The following is a 19,303-nucleotide window of genomic DNA, read 5'->3' on the forward strand; positions in this document are numbered from 1 at the left end:
TTGGCCTACAACTCCCTGAAATCCCAGCCAGTTTACCAGCTGTTAGGATTTCTGGGAGTTGAAGGTCAAAAGCATCTGGGACTGCAGGTTGAGAACCACTGCTTTAGAACATCAAAAGAAAATTGGTCCTGAGAAGGACTGTGTGGGATTAAGATTTCTGCTCTATAAGAGGACAGCTATGTACAGAGTCCAGGAAATCTCTGATTAATCCTTTAATAGAAAGCACAGACATTTAAGCCATAATCTTAGGAGGAGAAAGGTGTTCTTTCTAAGAAAGTGATAGTCAAGGGTTTTATGATATTGCAATGTTTGCTGGATTCCACAAATTGGGCTTTCAAAGGCCATGTGAAGTCCATTTGCTGATTTTGGGAGCAAACAACCACAAAATAATATTAAAGGCAGTGTGCTATACTGGAGCATTCTCACTCTGAATAGATTAGAATCCTGCTAACTACATAAAAGCAGAGAAAAAGCTCTATCTTTGCAGAATAGTGTTAACACCCATGAAAGCCAAAGGCAACAGAAGCCAGCAGCTCACTGCAGAGCCCATTTCTGTCCCCCCCCCCCATCTGAACAGTCAAAGGAAAGAAGAACAAAAAGGACACGGGATCTCCCTTCCCCACCCTAGCAGTCTGAACTTCTGGACAAGCGTATATCAATGGCACTGCAAAAATGGATGCTTTTTATTTTTATATTTTTAAACAGAGCAAAATGTAATTGTAGCTGAAGCAGGATGCTGCAACTAAGAAACACTGAAAAAAGCACAAAAGAGAAAGCGTTAAAATGTCAGTTCTCAAACAAACCTCTGTTTTTCTTGAGCAAGTATTAGTAAACATGCAACAATCAAAATCATAGTCAGAAGCACACACAGGCCTTACACAAAGCAAGGGCATTGTAGGCCCGATATTCAACCACTGTGGACACAATCAAAGAAAAGAAATAGATGGGGAAGATATAGAGCGTTCTATGGCTTTTTCAATGAGGTAGAAATTGACAGAATATGGTGCAGGGTTGATACATCACTAAGAACACCCTGTACTTTTTCTCAAAAAGATAAAGAGTCCAGCCTCGAAACCCCAAAGTTCCTGGGTTTGCAGTCTTATATACAAGACTGCTGATTAGAAAAATGACAATACGGTGAAACCCATTTAGGCTAGATATCATGGTACAATTGTTCTGTTCTGTAACTGAATAGTGATGGGAAAAGTACCCAGGTCACTAAAACAAAGAAATACCTTGCTATTAGCACAAAGCACATCAAGAAGAAATGCAGTCTAAAGAGGATGCACCTTCTCAAGTGGGCTACAGATAGCAAATCAACACAATGGACAGACCTGAAGGACCAAAAGTGACTGCCAACTAATTGTGCCATTGTGGAAAGAAAACAGTTGTATTATTTAATGAATATCAACATATGGTAGGAAGACAAGAGCAGAGCAAAGGATAATCCTCTCTTATAGTGTTTATATATTCAGTTGATTAATATCAGTGCAGTAACTACACTCAGCCCATTCCTAAACAAATGACATTTTGCATTCAAGGCTTCTTCATCAGGGAAAGGATGTTTAAAATTATACAGGAGAAGCAAAGTAACCATGTGCAAGTCACAGGACTTTTTTCTCTAAGATGTTACTTGTCAGTTAAGACAAGGGGCAAATTCAGCTACATTAGAAACAGAAATGTAACAGTCTGGATCTCAAGGTAAGCCACGTTTCTATGGCTAACATAGTTGAAAAGTTATTAACTGGGTTTTTTTATTGCCAAAGGATCAGACTCCGCCCACACTGAGATCCCTGCATATCATCTTAACTAACAGCAGAAGGATAATCTGAGACAAACTACAGATCTGGCATTGTAATATTACCAGGTTTTTTTTCACTCTGTGTGATTTTCAACACCTTTGCCTAGTGAAAAAGCCAGTGAAGCTTTGTAAGCTTGCACATGCATTTTGTACATTTTGGATGGTCAATAAAGGTTTTGTGGATTTTGGATTTTGCTGCACAACCAACACAACTATCTGTGAATATGTTTCCTAAACAAATGAAGTCCCTTAAATAGAACTATATAGCACAATGTCATAATCATATGAGATATATAGTGAAAATATTAACAGTAAAGCTATAAATACTCAACTTCCTTTGAGCTGCTAACAAAAATAAAACTTTTGCAATAAGCTAGAGGTCTAATAATTACATTAAGGAAAATAGATTGAGCTACCTTCCAGGTGGCTGTAAAGAACTAATGAACCCCTCCATACTTGAATTTGGCTAAAGCACACTTAAAAAAACCAGACAAAATTGTTTCGCTACAAAATCTGAGACCGTTTTCACATAATGCTTTCAGATTCCCTGAAACAAAATTGCCTACGATGAACTCTGTTATAAGATATTATAGAAAAAGCCATCTGCTTCTGAAAAACTGGATCACACCTGAAATTGGCACCCTTTTTTGAGTGGTTAAAATCACTGAGTTTAACTACTGTGTATGCAGAAGGCATCATTACGAGCTAGATTGCAACAACAATCCCTTCTATACTCTCCAGCAGATAAGAATCCCAAAGGCCCAGCTTTCTTCTTCAATTTGCATTAGAACAATTAAGCATGTTTACCTCCAAATGCAGGAAGTATGGCTGTGTATTAATTCACTGCTACTGAAGAGCAAAACACTTAGCATCCTAATTAGGTCTTGATGGATTCTATTAGTAGCCAAAAATGTCTTTGTTCTAAATTTATTCCTTCTTATTAGGCACTTTTGAACCAACATGTCTGTTACTAATGAAGGCATAACATTCATGGTAAGGGCAGTGATCAAAGAAGGAGCTTAGGGACAGGCTGTTGCTTCCAAGTTTATGTAGCTGTCCTCAGAGCACTGTCTTCTAGCAAGCCATCTGGAAGGTCTTCACCCAAGGAATCTTGTGTGATAGCTTTGTGTATCCACCAACAAGATTTTTTTTTCGTGTCAGGAGCAACCAGAGTTGCTTCTGGAGTGAGAGAATTGGCCGTCTGCAAGGACGTTGCCCAGGGGACGCCCGGATGTTTTGATGTTTTACCATCTTTGTGGGAGGCTCCTCTCATGTCCCCACATGGAGCTGGAGCTCATCTGCGCTCTCCCCGGGTGGGATTCGAACCTGGCAGCCTTCAGGTCAGCAACCCAACCTTCAAGTCATGAGGCTTTTATCCCCTAGGCCACCGGAGGCTCCTATACACCAACAAGATAATGGACCTGAAGACCTCTAAGTTACTTGCAGCCAGACCAGAAAATGTGGGAAAACTCCAGATTTTTTTCTCAGGAAGAAACATCTTTTCAGGATAGGTCAACAAAAGGTTGTGTTATAAGGGTTTCAATGCTTAAATGGCAACCCACAGTAGAATTCCTCTTTCTTTGCTTGGGGGCTCACTTGTCAGCTCTGTTCCCAGAATGATGCAAAAATACAATCCAACCTAAGGTATCAAACTCATTTTCATTGAGGACCACATCAGTCTTATGGTTACCTTCAAAGGTCTACTGAATCAATGGATGGAGAATACGTGGATACAGACAGCCAATACAATTCTTTCACATGATGGTCGGTTCTCTTTAGTTCTCACCCTATTTGGGTCCACAGATGTTTTTGGACAACAACTCACATCACCTTTGATTATTTGTCATGCAGAATGGGGATAAGGGGAATTGCAACTCAACAGCACTGTGGCTCTAAGATTAGGAAAAGGTTAAAGGACATTTTAAAGCCAGACACCATATCCACAAGCCTTCTATCTAAATCACAACCTCACTATCCTGATTAAACACAACAAACTGCAGCCTTCTAGATGTTACTGTATCATAACTCTCTTAGCTCTAGTGATGATGTCTAATGATGGGGAATACAGGAGTTGTAGTCCAGCATCTGAAGGGCTTCACAACATGGTGAGATGGATTCAGCCTACGAGCCTTAAGTTTGACACATGTGATCCAATAGTTCCAGCTGCATGGCTCCTACTCTGAAAACCTAGTGAAACATTCACAAGGTTCCTCAGAATCATTCATCATGGAATATAGTTTTTCCTTTCATTAGAAACCGTCCGTCATGAGGGGAATGCCAGAATAATCTCTTCCCCTTGCACCTGAACTTTTAAGCAGGGTGCAGAGGCATGGGGAAAAAACGTTAAAATATTGACTCTCCCTATATTAAAAAGAGAAGCTCTCTCCTTTCACCTCCATGTCCATCATTTTTTTTTTTACTGGAGATCATTTGTATCTTCTAATACAGAGACTTTGCAGCATCACCCTCCCTCCACTCTAGTGATTGTTTGTTGGGATTTAGAGGAATATTTAGCTCTCAGTTTAACTCACTCATTACATGAGATTGAGTAGGTATGAAAGTAAAGAGGCCTGTCTAAAATCAGGTCTGGGGGACTGCATATGGCCATCACTAAGTTCTGGAAGGCCTCATCACTTGACTTAATCATAGTTTTATTCAACTTGCCCCCTCACCCTTTAGGAAATGGCAGGAGACTATGCCACCATATTTTAATCATTTTGCCAGCTGTGAGATCTTTTAAAAATTTTAATGTAAGAAACTTTAAAACTAGTTAGGAGATTGGAAGACAACATAAACTTGCCACGCAATGGTAGAGAAAATGGGATAGTAGTTACTCTACCCATTTAAGACAGATGAAAAGACCAAAAAAGAGAAAGAAATGATTACATTTCAACAAAAGAAACCAAAAGCGACAATTTTGAGAGAGATGTTAGAACCTCTTGAGCTGTCCTTGAAAGCTGAATAGTTCTGGGAAATACAACTGAGAAGCTCCCTCTCTTCCGAGGAATAATGAAGGCACAATTATCTGCCATTAGTTTTGAACATTTGATTCACTAGAGGTTTATTTTGAACAACACTGTCAATTCAGATGGATCATCTACCAAATTTCAACCCAATATGCCAATTCAAATAGCTAAAGAAGGCTTAATACAGCCATGTAAGAAGCATGTAAGATGCAATTGCTTCATTCAATTTGATATGACAGGTGCCTTAGGCAACTGGATTATAGCACATTCTTCAAGGCATGTTTGATCTACTAGAGTGGTCCTATACTCCATAAATATATAATGGTTTCAGGACTCAGAAATGTCAAAGGCAGCCTCAAGAGTGCTGAGTTCATGAAGACTACTGTCTTACAGACTTGAGAAACTGTTGCCTGTCAGTCCAAACAACATTTAAAATTCTGGGCTTGGGAAAAAAATGAGTGCCACTGGTGGAAAGGGAAACCTTGACTTAAAACCAAAATCATTTATATCCAAACTGGGATGCAATGGGATGGGAGAATGCAGTGTCTGATCACCTCACAATACGAACATGGACTGTAGAGTCAGTCCCCAATATTTCCATGTTCTTTCTCAATACTGGTCAGCTTTCAAGAAGAACTCCAGAACAAGATAACAAAACTGTTTGCCCCTCCACAGCATTAAAGATTTTCATGGGTAGCGATCCCCTTGAAATATGCCAAGCACACCATTTGCTAGCAGCACTAACAGGCCTGCAATGGCATCTTAGCACACGGACATTTAGAGGTTCTGCAGAAGGAACACATACTGGCACACATTACCTGGGATGAGGACTGTCATTCACATAAGGATTATATAAAAAAGCAAAAACATAAAACAATTATAACATGCTACTTCCATGCCTCCTGGCTGCTCTATAAACACTACTTATCTATTTCCTCTCTATATAAAAGCACTTACAATTATGTGGAAATCAGTTCACATTTTCCTGCATAATCTATGCAATGTTGTAAATTCACTTCATGGAACAACACTGGCAGTCTTAAACACTGCCTTTGAACATTATCAAATGCTTATAGTTTCTGTTCAGTTAACGGCTGAATTTTATATAAAGGGTGTTTGAAAAAGAACTCCCTAGTTTTAATGTGTTTTAACTTAAAACTAGGGAGTTCTTTTTCAAACACCCTGTATATTAAAAGCAACTGAATAGGAAGAAAATTTTAGCAAAATATCTTGATTCAGGAAAGGGGAGAATTCAAGAACATCTTCCTGGTGAGATAATTAATTTTAGAATAGGGTGGAGAACAAGTGACCCTTCACATTGTACGGATTCTAACTCCTATCATGCCTGATTAGCTATGTTGATTGGGGTTCATGGCAGCCATGATTTAAAAAATCTAAACTGCCACAGGCTTCCCTACTTCATTTTACATTGGGGAGTGTAGGTTCATTACATCCAGGACATTTTGTACCCTTTCCTAGCCACACTCTGTGCCTTTTAAAGGCCTCAAAACCTTGAGGTAGTAAGAAGTCATTAAAAAAAGCTACTGGATTTTTTTAAAGACTGGGGCAGGAGTAGTATTTTAATACTACTTTTTTCATTGGGCAAGCTAGGAAATATCTGGAGGTGCATCCTAGAGGGCCTAACTTTGCCTTCCTTGATTTAAATGCAAGAAGGCTTACTAATTCTCAGGAACTCCAAAAAGTATAGATCTTGCTCCATACAGCAATTTATTGTGATAAGAACATAGCTCCATGATATCAACAGCAGGAGATAGGAGCTCTATGATGGGATGACCCAAGGCCTTGCTCTGCTTGAAAGAATAGATACATGTTTGGTGAAACCTTATTTTCTTTATCCATCATACTTAGTGAAAATAGATGAAACGTATGTTCATACTCATGTTGGAATCCATTTGCCCTTGAAAAATAGAGGCACTCTTGTTGGTGCTACTGGTTCAAAGGCCTTTGATCTGGGCCCACAGAGCTAAACTCTAAACCTGGGTCAGAACAGCAACAGAAACTAGCCATGGGCCACTAGGGCTGGTGAAACACACTAATCATAGGCTTGTACAAGGTCCAGAAAATCAGAGTTCTTTACCCATCACTTCCTTTATGACCACAACTAATTCATTTTGGGTTGGGGGGGGGGGGAGGAAACCCTGTCAACATGTTGCTTTTATGAATGGGGTTCTTTGTAGCTACCTGGAAGGTTCTTTAATCACCCCACTAAAACTGAGACTTCTAAGGCAAGATCAAATAATAAAAAAGACAAAGGGAATCCCTTTTACAGATCAACAAAGGACTGAAAACAATTTGACACTTTGAACTTTCAGGACAGTAACAAGAACAACAACTTTATTTTTATATTCCGTCACCATCTCCTCGAAGGGACTCAGGGTGGCTTACAAGCGGGACCAGGCCCAGCACAACAAAGTTTATGAACTAAAAACACATTTAAAAACATAATACACATATACCAACCTGATTAAACAATTAAAAAGAGCAGAATATAAAAACAACCATTCAAATGAATCAAAACAACCATCAACAATGTAATGTGATGTTTAAAATTCTCTACTCACCAGGCCTTTTGATGGGTTTTTTGGTCGGTGTGTCTTTCCTCTTGTTCTGAATGGCAGGGGAATAAGGGACCCCAGAGGAAGAGCTATTCTTCCGGAAGTGTTCCTTCAGCCCTTTGATAGAGCGGTCCAATTGGCTGGAACGGATCTGGTAGTAAACATTCATGAAGTCTAGAAAGAAAACCACACCAAGAAAAAGCTGGATACTTTGCCTCTTTGCCTCAGTGCATCTTTAATATGAATACAAATAATGATTGCATTATTTGACATTTTATTCAAAACTGGACAGCATTTATTGACTGGGAAAACAAACTGTCAAAAATATGACTCATGCTTTTTGATTTCTTTCATATTTTATGTATTCAGGGAATTTGATTTAGTTAACTAAAACAAAATAAATGCAAGTTTAAAAGGAAGTAGTCATTAGTAGATCAAGATGTCATATTTGAAGCATTTGAAGGTCTAGCCACTTGAATGTGAAATTCCACCAGCAAATATCAGACTAGCAGAAATCCTGCTTATAAAAGAAAAGGAAACATGCTTGGAAACTGCACTACTTGATCACATCGTGTGAGGTTGTATAAGTCTTACTTCTGTAATATAATTGGCATTTCTAAAGTCAAGTATGGAGTCATCTCTTGACCCATAATGACCCCATTAATGCTGTGGGCTGTTTTTTCATGGGTTTTGCCAGATCCTTCTTCTAAAATATAGATGCCACCTAACATTACTTGATGGTCTTCCATCCAAATATTAACCTGTTTTGTTTGCATGTTCAGATACAGTCCGGTGCCATTAGGGAATTATTGATTTTCTAGAAAAAAGATCTATTGAATCATTTGCAAGGTTCACAAAAAAGTCAGAGTTTCAAGTTTTAGCATCACTCCCTGATTCTTTATGGATTTGAATCTCCTGCACTTACTACAATGGTGTCCCAATTCTCTGACTGACCGCTCTACAAAATTCTCCCTAGAGGCTATGCAGAAAGTATCTCTGGGTTCTCTTTTTGGGCTTCCTCTTTGGGCTCCTGCAGGCAGTGGCTTATCCTCACACAGACAGTTAAAACCTGCACCACAATGAAAACGAAGACAAATAGAGTCACACAACAGATACGCATAAGCCTAGTTTCAGACTATTAAGAGAACTTTGTTAGGTTAGGGGCCAAGTAACTCAATTACTGGGTTGAAGGAAATGCTGCTATCTCAACATCACTGGCTGTATTTTCAAAGTACATCACCAATGGCAATTATAGAGTCATGGTGGTAATTTCAGAACAACAGCTGACTGTAGTAATTTTATAGTAGCTGAAAAGTGATAGAGCTGGAGTCCTTCAAAAGTAAAGGAGTTTTTCTGAGATTACCTAGATGTTACAAGAATTCATAGATTTATACCGCAGCCTTTACAAACATCTTACCCCACACATGCTTGTTACAACAACCCCACAATGAATGTATTTATCAATGACTTTTCAAAAGATGGCCGTTATTCTGCTGCTTGCAGGGATCAAAGTCTACTACAATAAAGATCAATACAGCATGGATTTTCCTCCATGATAAGAAACTGGATAATTCCATGAAAATCCCCAATTTTGACATTTACTCCAAATTAAAAGGGATTAAACCCAAAATAAAAAGATTATCTCCTGATTTGTTTATGAAACTAACTCCCGATTCATTACTAGATTCCACAATTCCATTTTTGTTACATGCAAAGTTCTCTAAAAGTAGATCTTGAATCTAATCCTTGGTACATAACCTAGATTCTACAACACAAACCGCTTTCCTGTTCACACATAAATGTCCACCACACCACCCTTTCCCAATCTTGATATAACTCTCTTTCCAATTTTGCAACCGCTCTCTTTCTCTTATCAACTGCCATGCAAAATCCATTCCTTGCAGAGAGTATGCTCCAGTAGCCCCCTCAAGAGTGTCTAAAGTGGAAAGGGAAACAACTGTTGATATTGTTTTATTTTGGTTGCTTTTAAGGGCTGACAATCCTCATTGACAGACTGGAGAGGATAGCTCTCTATATAGACGATAAACTCTACGAAATATGGCTTTCCTGGGTTCTGAAGGGAAAAACTTGGACTGAGGGATTTCACAAGGATAATGTATTATTTTACTGAAGATTTACTTGTCAGCCCAGAAGCATCCTTACCCCTTTTGTGGTACATTTCCTGCAATGATAAACACAAACATGTAACAGTCTTCCCTCCTGTCCCTCATCCATTGCCTTCCTACCTACTCTTTCAGCTACCTTTTATCCTCCATGTTACTATGAAGAAGCTAAAAACTTTCTTGGGTTACTCTCTTCCTCTACTCACTCCAAACCGGGCTTGAAGATACCATCAACTGTTCCTGTTGCTCCTGTGGCTGGACTGCTAGAGATAGAGAAAGATAAGTAGCTGAAGCATAGCAACATGCAAGGCCTAGCAAGACACCCAGAAGCAAGCAATGAGCTCATTCTGCTAGCTGCAATGATTATATTCACATATTTATTCAGAGCAAGAGAGAAATTGAGAAAAGATCTCTTGATTTTTCAAAAAATCATCCATTTCACTTTTCACATAGATTTTTTGTGCGTTACATGTTTCAAATATTCTGTAATTTAAGATGACACAATGTATTCTATGGGGCCTCTGGTGGCACAGTGCGTTAAAGCGCTGAGCTGCTGAACTTGCGAACCAAAAGGTCCCAGGTTCAAATCCCGGGAGCGGAATGAGCGCCCGCTGTTAGCCCCAGCTGCTGCCAACATAGCAGTTCGAAAACATGCAAATGTGAGTAGATCAATAGGTACCGCTTTGGCGGGAAGGTAACGGCGCTCCATGCAGTCATGACAGCCACATGACCTTGGAGGTGTCTATGGAGAACGCTGGCTCTTCGGCTTAGAAATGGGGATGAGCACCAAACCCCCAGAGTCGGTCACGACTGGACTTAACGTCAGGGGAAACCTTTACCTTTACCTATTCCATAAGTATGTAACAAAGTTCAATACTCCAACTAAAAAAACACAAAAATGCATAGATTGATGTTGTTCTTTATATTAAAAGTAACCTTGAGTTAATGAAGTGTGGGGTAAGAACAGGTGGAGAAAGGGTAATCACCTCCTCCTTTCCTAAATGGCTTCTTTGTTATAGACTCCCTTCCCTCAAAAGTGCTGTTCTTTTAGAAAAATAAAAAGGTCTGTAATGTGTGCTTTCATTAAATAGTTAGCTCTTTCAGAAGTCTAATGCTTTATACTTATTACTAGGCAGGTCACGATTCTTCTGAAGATAAGAAATAGAGAATGAGAATACGTGACATGACCCAGGAGACATTTCTGTCCTTCTCTTCAGCTAGAAAGCTCAACGCAACCTATAAAGAGATCTAAGGTGATCTCCTATTTACAACAGAAAAATAATTATATATCTTAATCATTAGAAAGATTACAAAATAGCATAGGTTAAGAACTGTGAACACATAAAGCTTAATATTATCAAGAATTGACATACACATATTTAATCTGGGGTTAGATGCAAAGAACAGATTTTTATATTTAATTTCACAATAGTCTATATCTGTTGGTGATAGCATTCCAGAAATAATAATTATCTGCTCAGAAGGGAAATGAGAGCATTCAGAGAATAAAGGCTTAAGAAACTTGCAAGCCAGAGAAGTGAAAGAAATCAGTGAAGCTATGTTCTGCTTAATACACACAAGGTTACAGAGCCAAATCATAATCAGAGACAGAAAACAGCAGATGGGATCTAGGAATGGTACCCAGATTAGTATGCCTGCCTACTTGCAAACCAAACAAACAAAACCCAGGGCAAAATTACAGCTTTACTATAGAAACCATAGGTGTAGATGCTGCATCAGATATTGGTTTCAGGTTGTCAAGTTTTCACAATACACATGAATTCCTAGTCACTAAACTGAATAAAAGAGATTTGAAGGTTTCTGCCAGACTGGGTGCTACACAATCAAATCTTTCCGATTTCAGAAAGAAAAAGAAATTGGAGCGGCACATATGCTGCATTCAGATGTTTACAAGGGTGTTGTTTACTTCTCTATAGAGATGGTACTTTCCAATCCAGCAAACATTTTCTTGTTCACCTGAAGTTTCCGTAAGTACACAAATAACAATAGGAAACAGTAGGTCTCCCATCAGAGAAAGATATCTGGATTAGGAGAGTTGCCCTTGCCCTGACACAAGGCAAGGCAACATGACTGAGCAACATAAAATCTGCCAAAATATGAATAGAATAATATGAACGAAATACTGTACATATGTATTTTTTTAAAAACCTCCATCTACTTTAACAAGAAAGAAAACTGCTAACAAAAAAGTTAATTTTAGAAAGTGAGAGCCAGGTAGATGGCCAGAACCTTGTCTCAAAGATAACCTCACCTTAGTCCAGAAAAACTTGAATTCATTAAGCCTGATAATTGTCATACAAATAGGGATGTACATATTCTTAGGGTAAGAGATCTAAGCCTAAATTTTGTCTCAGCCAAAATAGACCCATTAATTATTCCATTAATTGAACATATTTACTCTAGTTGGCCTAGCAAGTAGTTTTAGGGTTAAGCACTGAATCCAGAGCCATATGCAAACACTATCCAATTAATCTTAAGAATCACTATGCAATCATCTTCAAGCGGCTGTCCAATAGACTTAATTCCAAATGAGTTTCCTTTCCTGATGGCATAATATTGCTTGACAATTAAGAGAGTTTGATTGCTTGAAGACACCCTTGAATTCTACCTCTAGCCACCACAACCTAACACATTTTTGTTAGAACAAGCAAAGCTGGAACATGTATGATTTCTAACATTCATCTTCTTTCTCTGAACTTTTTGTAAAGGAGAAAGATCTTATTTTGTAATAATGTATTTTGGGGCGGGCGAGTTCAGCTCTTCAAAGTCAATCACATTTTATTGATTAGCCCATCGGCCGGATCAAAACATTTAGCACATAGACATACATACAACATACAACCTGCGGTACAAAAGAAGTTAAAATAAACAAGCTGATAACAAGATCCCGTTCAGGATTCTGGCCGGCCTTTTTTTTTTTTTGGTATAAAGATATAATGAAGTTTATTTGCCAAAAAATAAAAAAGAAACCCAGAATTGAAGTAAAATACATGATTGATGAAAGAAGGAGGGGAGGTCTAGCTACACCCGATTTAAAACTATACTTTGAGGCGGCAGCACTATTGTGGGCCAAAGATTGGGCAAAACTTGAAAATAGCAACATTTTGAATCTGAAGGGAATAGACCTGAGATTAGGGTGGCACTCTTATCTCTGGTATGAAAAAAAAGAAGATAGAAAATAATTTCATTTTATAAGGTCCTCAATTCTTGAGATATGAGAGAAATATATAAAAATAGTGAATTCAAAGTGAATAGGATTACCTAGGAACATAAATCACATATGTAGCATATGTTGATTCACCATAAGTGAAATTATCATGACTAATTTAAATATCACAATAAAAAAGAATCTGAATTTCATTCCTGATATACCATGCCACACTAATTCTGCATTAAATTAGTTAAATCTGTTATCCTATGTAAAATAGACATGTGAAAACAAAGGGAATTATTTCTGAGCAAATATACATAGAAAATACTACATATTAATTAATAATTATTATAATTATTATTATATTTATTTATACCCCGCTTTATCTCCCCCTAAGGGGATTCAAAGCAGCTTAACATAAAAACATCATTATAACCATTTAAAATAAACAAATATTCAAACATTAAAACAGGAATAAACACAATTTTTAAAATTCCCAGTTAAAAACCATTGAACAAATTCAAAGTAAAATTAAATTTGTGGTTGCCTATCATCATGCAATAAATAATAATGGCACATGAACATGGAGAATAAAAATACAAATCTGGTCTTTTAACATGGTTCCTGTTGCATCATGTTTGTTGTGTGATGTTCCAAAACATAATCTTGTTTGGTCATGTAATATGAAAAACCAGTTATTCACAAATTTTCAAAGAGCCCACAAGCAGGAGATAAACGTGTTATGGCCCATTTGTGCCTCAATGAAATGTTTCTGTGTTTCTTTTCTATATTAAAAAACTTATAGCAGTTCCCAGCAATAGTCTATAACATACAAAAAATATAGTAAGATAAACTATTTCAGAATAATACTACTCAGCTTAAGATAGAACCTTAATTCACACTGAAAGATTGAAAAGATAAAAGGGCAAAAAAATAAAAATAAGGCAAGATAGTTCTTTAGTTAACTTACCTTGGTTCCTCCCATACTCCACCAGCCAACCAGAAATACGGACAATATCTTGCAGGACACTCTCTGGGAGGTGTTCCAGGGTGACCTCTTCCTGGGTTTCTATTTCATCGTCCGAAGTGATGAGATCCAATATCAGGATTGGTGGGACTGGTTTAGAGTATCGGGTCATAAGGCTACGAAATTCAGATTCCAATGAGTCCTTCCCCTTTTCAAACAGCAATTTCTGGTTGAAATAAACAAAAATCAGATATGTACACTAACAGTTTGAAAATAATAAAATGCAACAACTGAACTTTTTAGCTGTACCCTAGAAAGTGAGCACAATATGCATCAAAATGTGTCTGTTCTCCACTTGAAAGAGGTACTCCCACAGAACCCAAATGCGGTTATACCAATTGTCACCTGCTCACCCATAAAACATCAGGATATTTAATGTAATATTTAAATTAGTATCTTTTAAATATGAGATAAACATATTTAAAAAATTTGAAAATTACATTACATGAAAATCTACTTGTTTTATACTAAAATGTAAATTTTAAATGTATAAATTCAACCATATCTATGAAGCTAGTGCTGATGTGGTCTATCCAATGCGATTTTCTGAATCAACACCCCAAATAATTTCCAAAAATACCTAGAAACCAAGACACCAAGATTTTTTTTTCCTTTGGCATATTTGTATTCTTTTCCTTCTTTAAAAAAAATCAATGCACATAGGCCATTTGACACTGATAGCTTTTAATAGAGCAAGGAAAATGTTGCATACTCAATTTCTTATTGGATAAAACCCTATATGATATACACATAGATATATACACACAGCCATATAAATAAACAGAGAGATTTTATTCAATTTTTAAAAGGCAAATTGGGGCTTCTGCCAAAAAATACATAGAAAACTTTTAAGGAATGTGAATGTTTATGCATATTGATCTGGATCACAATTTTCAGAGAGATCTTGATGCATTACTGGCTTTGGAAGAAAATTTACTGTGAATAAATGGATGACGCAAGGAAGAGAGAAGACAAACTATAGTCTGATGCTCAGGCATAACACATACCACTCTATTAAGTTCCGGACTGTCAGGATTATTGTCCTGGAAATACTCCACAGCCTTCTGGATTTTAGCCATGCAGCCCAAATATTCTTCTAACCTCCCTGTAGGGCTGCAAAAAGAAGTACAGCTGGTTCAGGAATAAAACTCCACTGGAAAGTAAGTGCTTAAACCCATGCAAAGCTTAGCACTGTTTTGTCAGTGACTTGTCAATGATTTTGTCATTTTTCTTTTGCAACAGACAAGCTGGGGTAGCTTTCTCTTATTGACTGATTTTAAGTATGGAAGCAAAAGGCCAGTTTAAGAGGGCATTACTTCTCAAAGTGCCTAGCAAATTTTTCACAGCAAATAACAAATGCTCCAACTCCTGGTTCACCATGGTCTGATCCCAAGAGACTCCTCACCATTCGACGTAACTCTGCAGCATTGAGAATTCAATACTACGAGCAAAATATGACCCCTTTTTTTGCCAACCTCATTGCAATAAGATAGGCAAAACCAACAGTCCTGCCTAACTTTTGATCACCTACATTTCATGACTTATATGACCTGAACTCTGTAAAAAAAAACAATGCAAGCTGATGCAAGAACTAATGAGAAAATATGCAAATATAATAAAATAGCAGGCCACTTTTTTTAAAAAAATGAATCACTATTAGATTATGAAAGTGTATTTAAGATGAGTTTTGCTTTTCTGACCCAAAACTTTATCAATAAGTGTTGATTTACTTTCTCTTTGCCACATAGTAAACCTGTAAGACAACTTGAAAGTTGACTATCTATTGACATGTGTATTTTTGTAATAAAGATTATTCCAACTTTGCTATATGCAGATCTTCCTGAATTTTTGTAATTCAACTAAAATTAGTAGAATTATATAGGAGACTGGTGAACAGAGCACTCAAAGAACAGATCTTTCTGTTGGGCTGGATGGTGAGGGGTTAGACTTGATGGACTAGGAGACCACTTCCAGCTCTATGATTCTTTTATTTTGAAAATCTTGAATATAAACTCACCCTTCCTTTATTATCTTCTCTGTGTCTTTTGCTACATGGTAGTAACTTATAACATGGTCCAAGCAGAAAAGTGTTTTCTCAACATTCTCCTGCAGACGCTGTAGATTTTCAGTCTGCTTATGGACAGGGATAATTGAATTCTCCAGCTTCATCAAACGACTTTCAAAAGAGGACAAAATGGAAACCTAAACAATAAAGCCACAGAAAGAACTGGTGTAGAGATTGGAACCATTCCTTCAGCACAGTCTACCTGCAATGTTAGTTAACATTATCATCAAGTAAAACACAACTGAAATATGTCACATACTTGATAAAATAACAGACAAACCTACCATGTTTTTGGTGAGTTGGTCACTTTTTTCTAAGCTCTCACTAATAAAAGACAACGTTTCTTCTTCCTGTCAATACAAATGAGGGGGGGGGGGAGTATTAACCTGTGTCCTGAAATGAATACTTTCAAATCTTACTCTTCTAAAGAATTAACCTGTGTCATGAAATGACTAATTTCAAATTTTACCTTTCTAAATTCTTAACAAACTTATAAGTTCCCAGTAAATGTGTAGCCCCTTAACAATGAAGCACTGTCCTGCCCCCCTCACCAAAATAGATAAGTTTTCTGGCGTAATTTCAGGATTCATGTGAGTCCTGATACTTCTCCTGTGAGTGTCAGAGAGAACAGAGAGTATTCTGTGTGTCCACTGCTTTTCCAGAAGTTCTTTAGGAAAGTCCTACTCCTTGTCTACTTTCCGAGGAAAGGGAGGGCTTCTGGAACCAAAGTGCATACAAAGAGCCCACTATGTAATTTATTTTTTAAAACGTTTAAATGCTGATACAAGGAGCACAAGATAATGCAACACCTCCTATGGTGCCACCTGTGGAATAATCACTGGGAAGGTATAAGATATTTGCACTGTGTCAAAATAAAATGTTAATTGCTCTGAGTCTGAACCCTGGCTTTAATTGCATCACATTGGGCTCTTAGGAAGCAAGGCTAGCAAATGCACTCTCATATAACTGTGCACAGGACTCTGGTTCTCTTCCTTTTGCAGCTTTTGGTGCAGTCTGTAAAGGGAGAAATACCCACTATTCACACACACCCCACTGCAGAGCAGAAAAAGCATCTAAGCCTAACAGGATAAAAAAACAACAACCAAACAAACAAATTAGGAGGCCAACCTTGGCCTTCTGGATGTCCTCCAGAGATACAACCTCTACCAGCTTTAACCATTTTATCACTTATTTCTTTATTGAACTGCCATCTATCAGGGTGCTTTGATTGTATTTTCCTGCATGGCAGAATGGGGTTGGACTAGATGGCCCTTGGGTGGTTTCTTCCAACTCTGTGATTCAACAAATATACTCATATCCTGGCCCCTCTATACTCAAGGCAACATTCTATTATTTCTGGGTGCCTTCAAGTCATTCCTGTCTGTGCTATATGAGATCACACTCCACAGCTTAAGCGGCTGAGGGGGGAAAGGAAAGGGCCTGCGGCTGTTAGAAATGGTGGGACTGACGTCCAAAACACCTGGAAGGCCCAAGTTTGCCCATGCCTGATTTAGCCTAATTCCTCAATGTCTAACAGTCAGTGGCCGGGGCATGCTGGCGCTGCAGTCTCCTCCTTGGGGCCCCACCTGCTTGAGCTTCTCCTCTATCTCCCTCCTCCGGGCCGAGGCCTCCTCCGTAGGAATCATCCCGACCCGAGACCGGCCCTAGACCGCTCCAAGGCCTCAGTTGAAGCGCTTTCCAGCTCCTGTCAACGCTCACTCCATTTCCGCCTCATTCCCCGCCTTTTCCGGTCAGAGACAGTCGCCATCTTGAGAGAGGCAGGTAAAGCTTCCCCGACGAATGGAAGAGCGCCCTCCGAATATGTAGAACCCGCAAAGCCACGGTCAGAGGAAGTGCTACTGCGCATGTCACAAGTCTATTGGGCGAGGCGCCGATCGCCCCCTAGTGGCAGCGTCCTGGGAGGCCAACAAGGAGAGGAATGAGGTTGGGGTTGTGTTAAAACAACCATCCCCACTGTAGAATAAATGCGGTTTGACACATCTTTAACAACCATGGCTTAATGGTATGGCATCCTGGGATTTTTCGCTTGATGGGATATCTATTTACCAGCAGTCTTTGGCAGAGAAGGCTAAAGACCTTGTAAAGCCACAACAGCCATGATATCACAGCGTTGAGTAGTGGTAATGAAAATGGTGTCAAACTGTATTATATCTACAGCGCAGATGCACTTTAATGCACGTTAAAATTGTATAACTTAAGTCACTTTAAAAACTGTAAAACAGAAAAAGCCTGCTTGGTTTAGTCTTTGTGCAGTTGCCAATTGGGATGTACTTGTGGCAAAATGCTGCAGTGAAACAGATGGGGAATCATTTATTGTACATGTATCCATTGGCAGCATCATATGTTTTGGCAGTATATAGTTTTTTAAAATTCTGAAATCTTGATTAACATAAAAAAGACAGATCAGCATACCTCCATGTCCATTGGCGACACCCTTCTGAATTTTATTAATACGTTTATGGTGTTTTTATGCCTTAATTATTGTGATTTATGTATATGTTTTTAAACTGTTTGATATTTACACTGATGGGTTTAAAGGTCACAAGCTATTTTAACTATGTTTAACTACGTTATTGTTTTATCCTTAATTTATTGAGTTTGTTTTTGATTTACAGCTTTTTGTTTGATATTATGTATTTGTTTTTTGTGCTGTGAGCTGGCCCGAGCCCCTTTGGGGAGAAGGGGCAGGATCTAAATAAAGTTTATTATTAAAGTTTATTATTAGGTTGCTGTGGGTTTTCTGGGCGGTATGGCCAGAAGCATTCTCTCCTGATGTTTTGCCCACATCTATGGCAGGCATCCTCAGAGGTTGTTGGAAACGAGGCAATTGGGGTTTATATATCTGTGGAAGGTCCAGGCTGGGAGAAAGAACTCTTGTCTGTTGGAGGCAAGTGCGACTATTACGATTAATCACCTTGATTAGCATTGACTTGCAGCTTCAAGGCCTGGCTGATTCCTGCTTGGGGGAATCTTTGCTAGGGGGTGTTAGCTGGCCCTGATTGTTTCTTGTCTGGAATTCCCATCTTCAGAGCTTTATTTACTGTCCCGATTTTAGAGTTTTTTAGTATTGGTAGCCAGATTTTGTTCATTTTCATGGTTTCCTTCTTTCTGTTCCAGTTGTCCACATGCTTGTGGATTTCAGTGGCTTCTCTGTGTAGCCTGACATGGTGGTTGTCAGACTGATCCAGCATTTCTATGTTCTCAAATACAGTCTCACTTATCCAACACTCGCTTATCTAACGTTCTGGATTATCCAACGCATTTTTGTAGTCAATGTTTTCAATATATCGTGATATTTTGGTGCTAAATTCATAAATACAGTCATTACTACATAGCATTACTGCGAATTGAACTACTTTTTCTGCCAAATTTGTTGTCTAACATGATGTTTTGGTACTTCATTTGTAAAATCATAACCTAATTTGATGTTTAATAGGCTTTTCCTTAATGCCTCCTTATTATCCAACATATTCGCTTATCCAACATTCTGCAGGCCCGTTTATGTTGGATAAGTGAGACTCTACTGTAATATGCTGTGTCCAGGTTGGTTCA

General features: G+C 38.3%; 1 protein-coding gene across 17 annotated transcripts in view; it reads right to left on the reverse strand.

Annotated features, from left to right (window-relative positions):
* The window catches only part of exoc7 (exocyst complex component 7), a 39,122-nt gene extending 21,625 nt beyond the window's left edge, over positions 1-17,497 (reverse strand). For 3 of the 17 annotated variants that reach the window (XM_062970623.1, XM_062970621.1, XM_062970619.1), the window contains exons 1-8: positions 17,317-17,496; positions 16,015-16,080; positions 15,683-15,867; positions 14,673-14,778; positions 13,609-13,831; positions 9,673-9,729; positions 8,269-8,412; positions 7,350-7,517 (exon numbers count right to left, since the gene is read on the reverse strand). In XM_062970623.1, coding sequence (XP_062826693.1) covers positions 7,350-7,517; positions 8,269-8,412; positions 9,673-9,729; positions 13,609-13,831; positions 14,673-14,778; positions 15,683-15,867; positions 16,015-16,080; positions 17,317-17,376 — 1,009 coding nt within the window. In that variant the 5' untranslated portion in view covers positions 17,377-17,496. Of the gene's footprint in view, positions 1-5,585; positions 5,598-7,349; positions 7,518-8,268; positions 8,413-9,672; positions 9,730-13,608; positions 13,832-14,672; positions 14,779-15,682; positions 15,868-16,014; positions 16,081-17,316 lie in introns of all 17 variants that reach the window. The other 14 variants (XM_003217196.4, XM_003217192.4, XM_003217197.4 and 11 more) reach the window with 8 other exon arrangements.
* Between the last annotated feature and the right edge of the window lie 1,806 nt (positions 17,498-19,303).

The sequence above is a fragment of the Anolis carolinensis genome, chromosome 2, assembly GCF_035594765.1.
Source record: "Anolis carolinensis isolate JA03-04 chromosome 2, rAnoCar3.1.pri, whole genome shotgun sequence".
NCBI classification, from domain to species: Eukaryota; Metazoa; Chordata; class Lepidosauria; order Squamata; family Dactyloidae; genus Anolis; species Anolis carolinensis.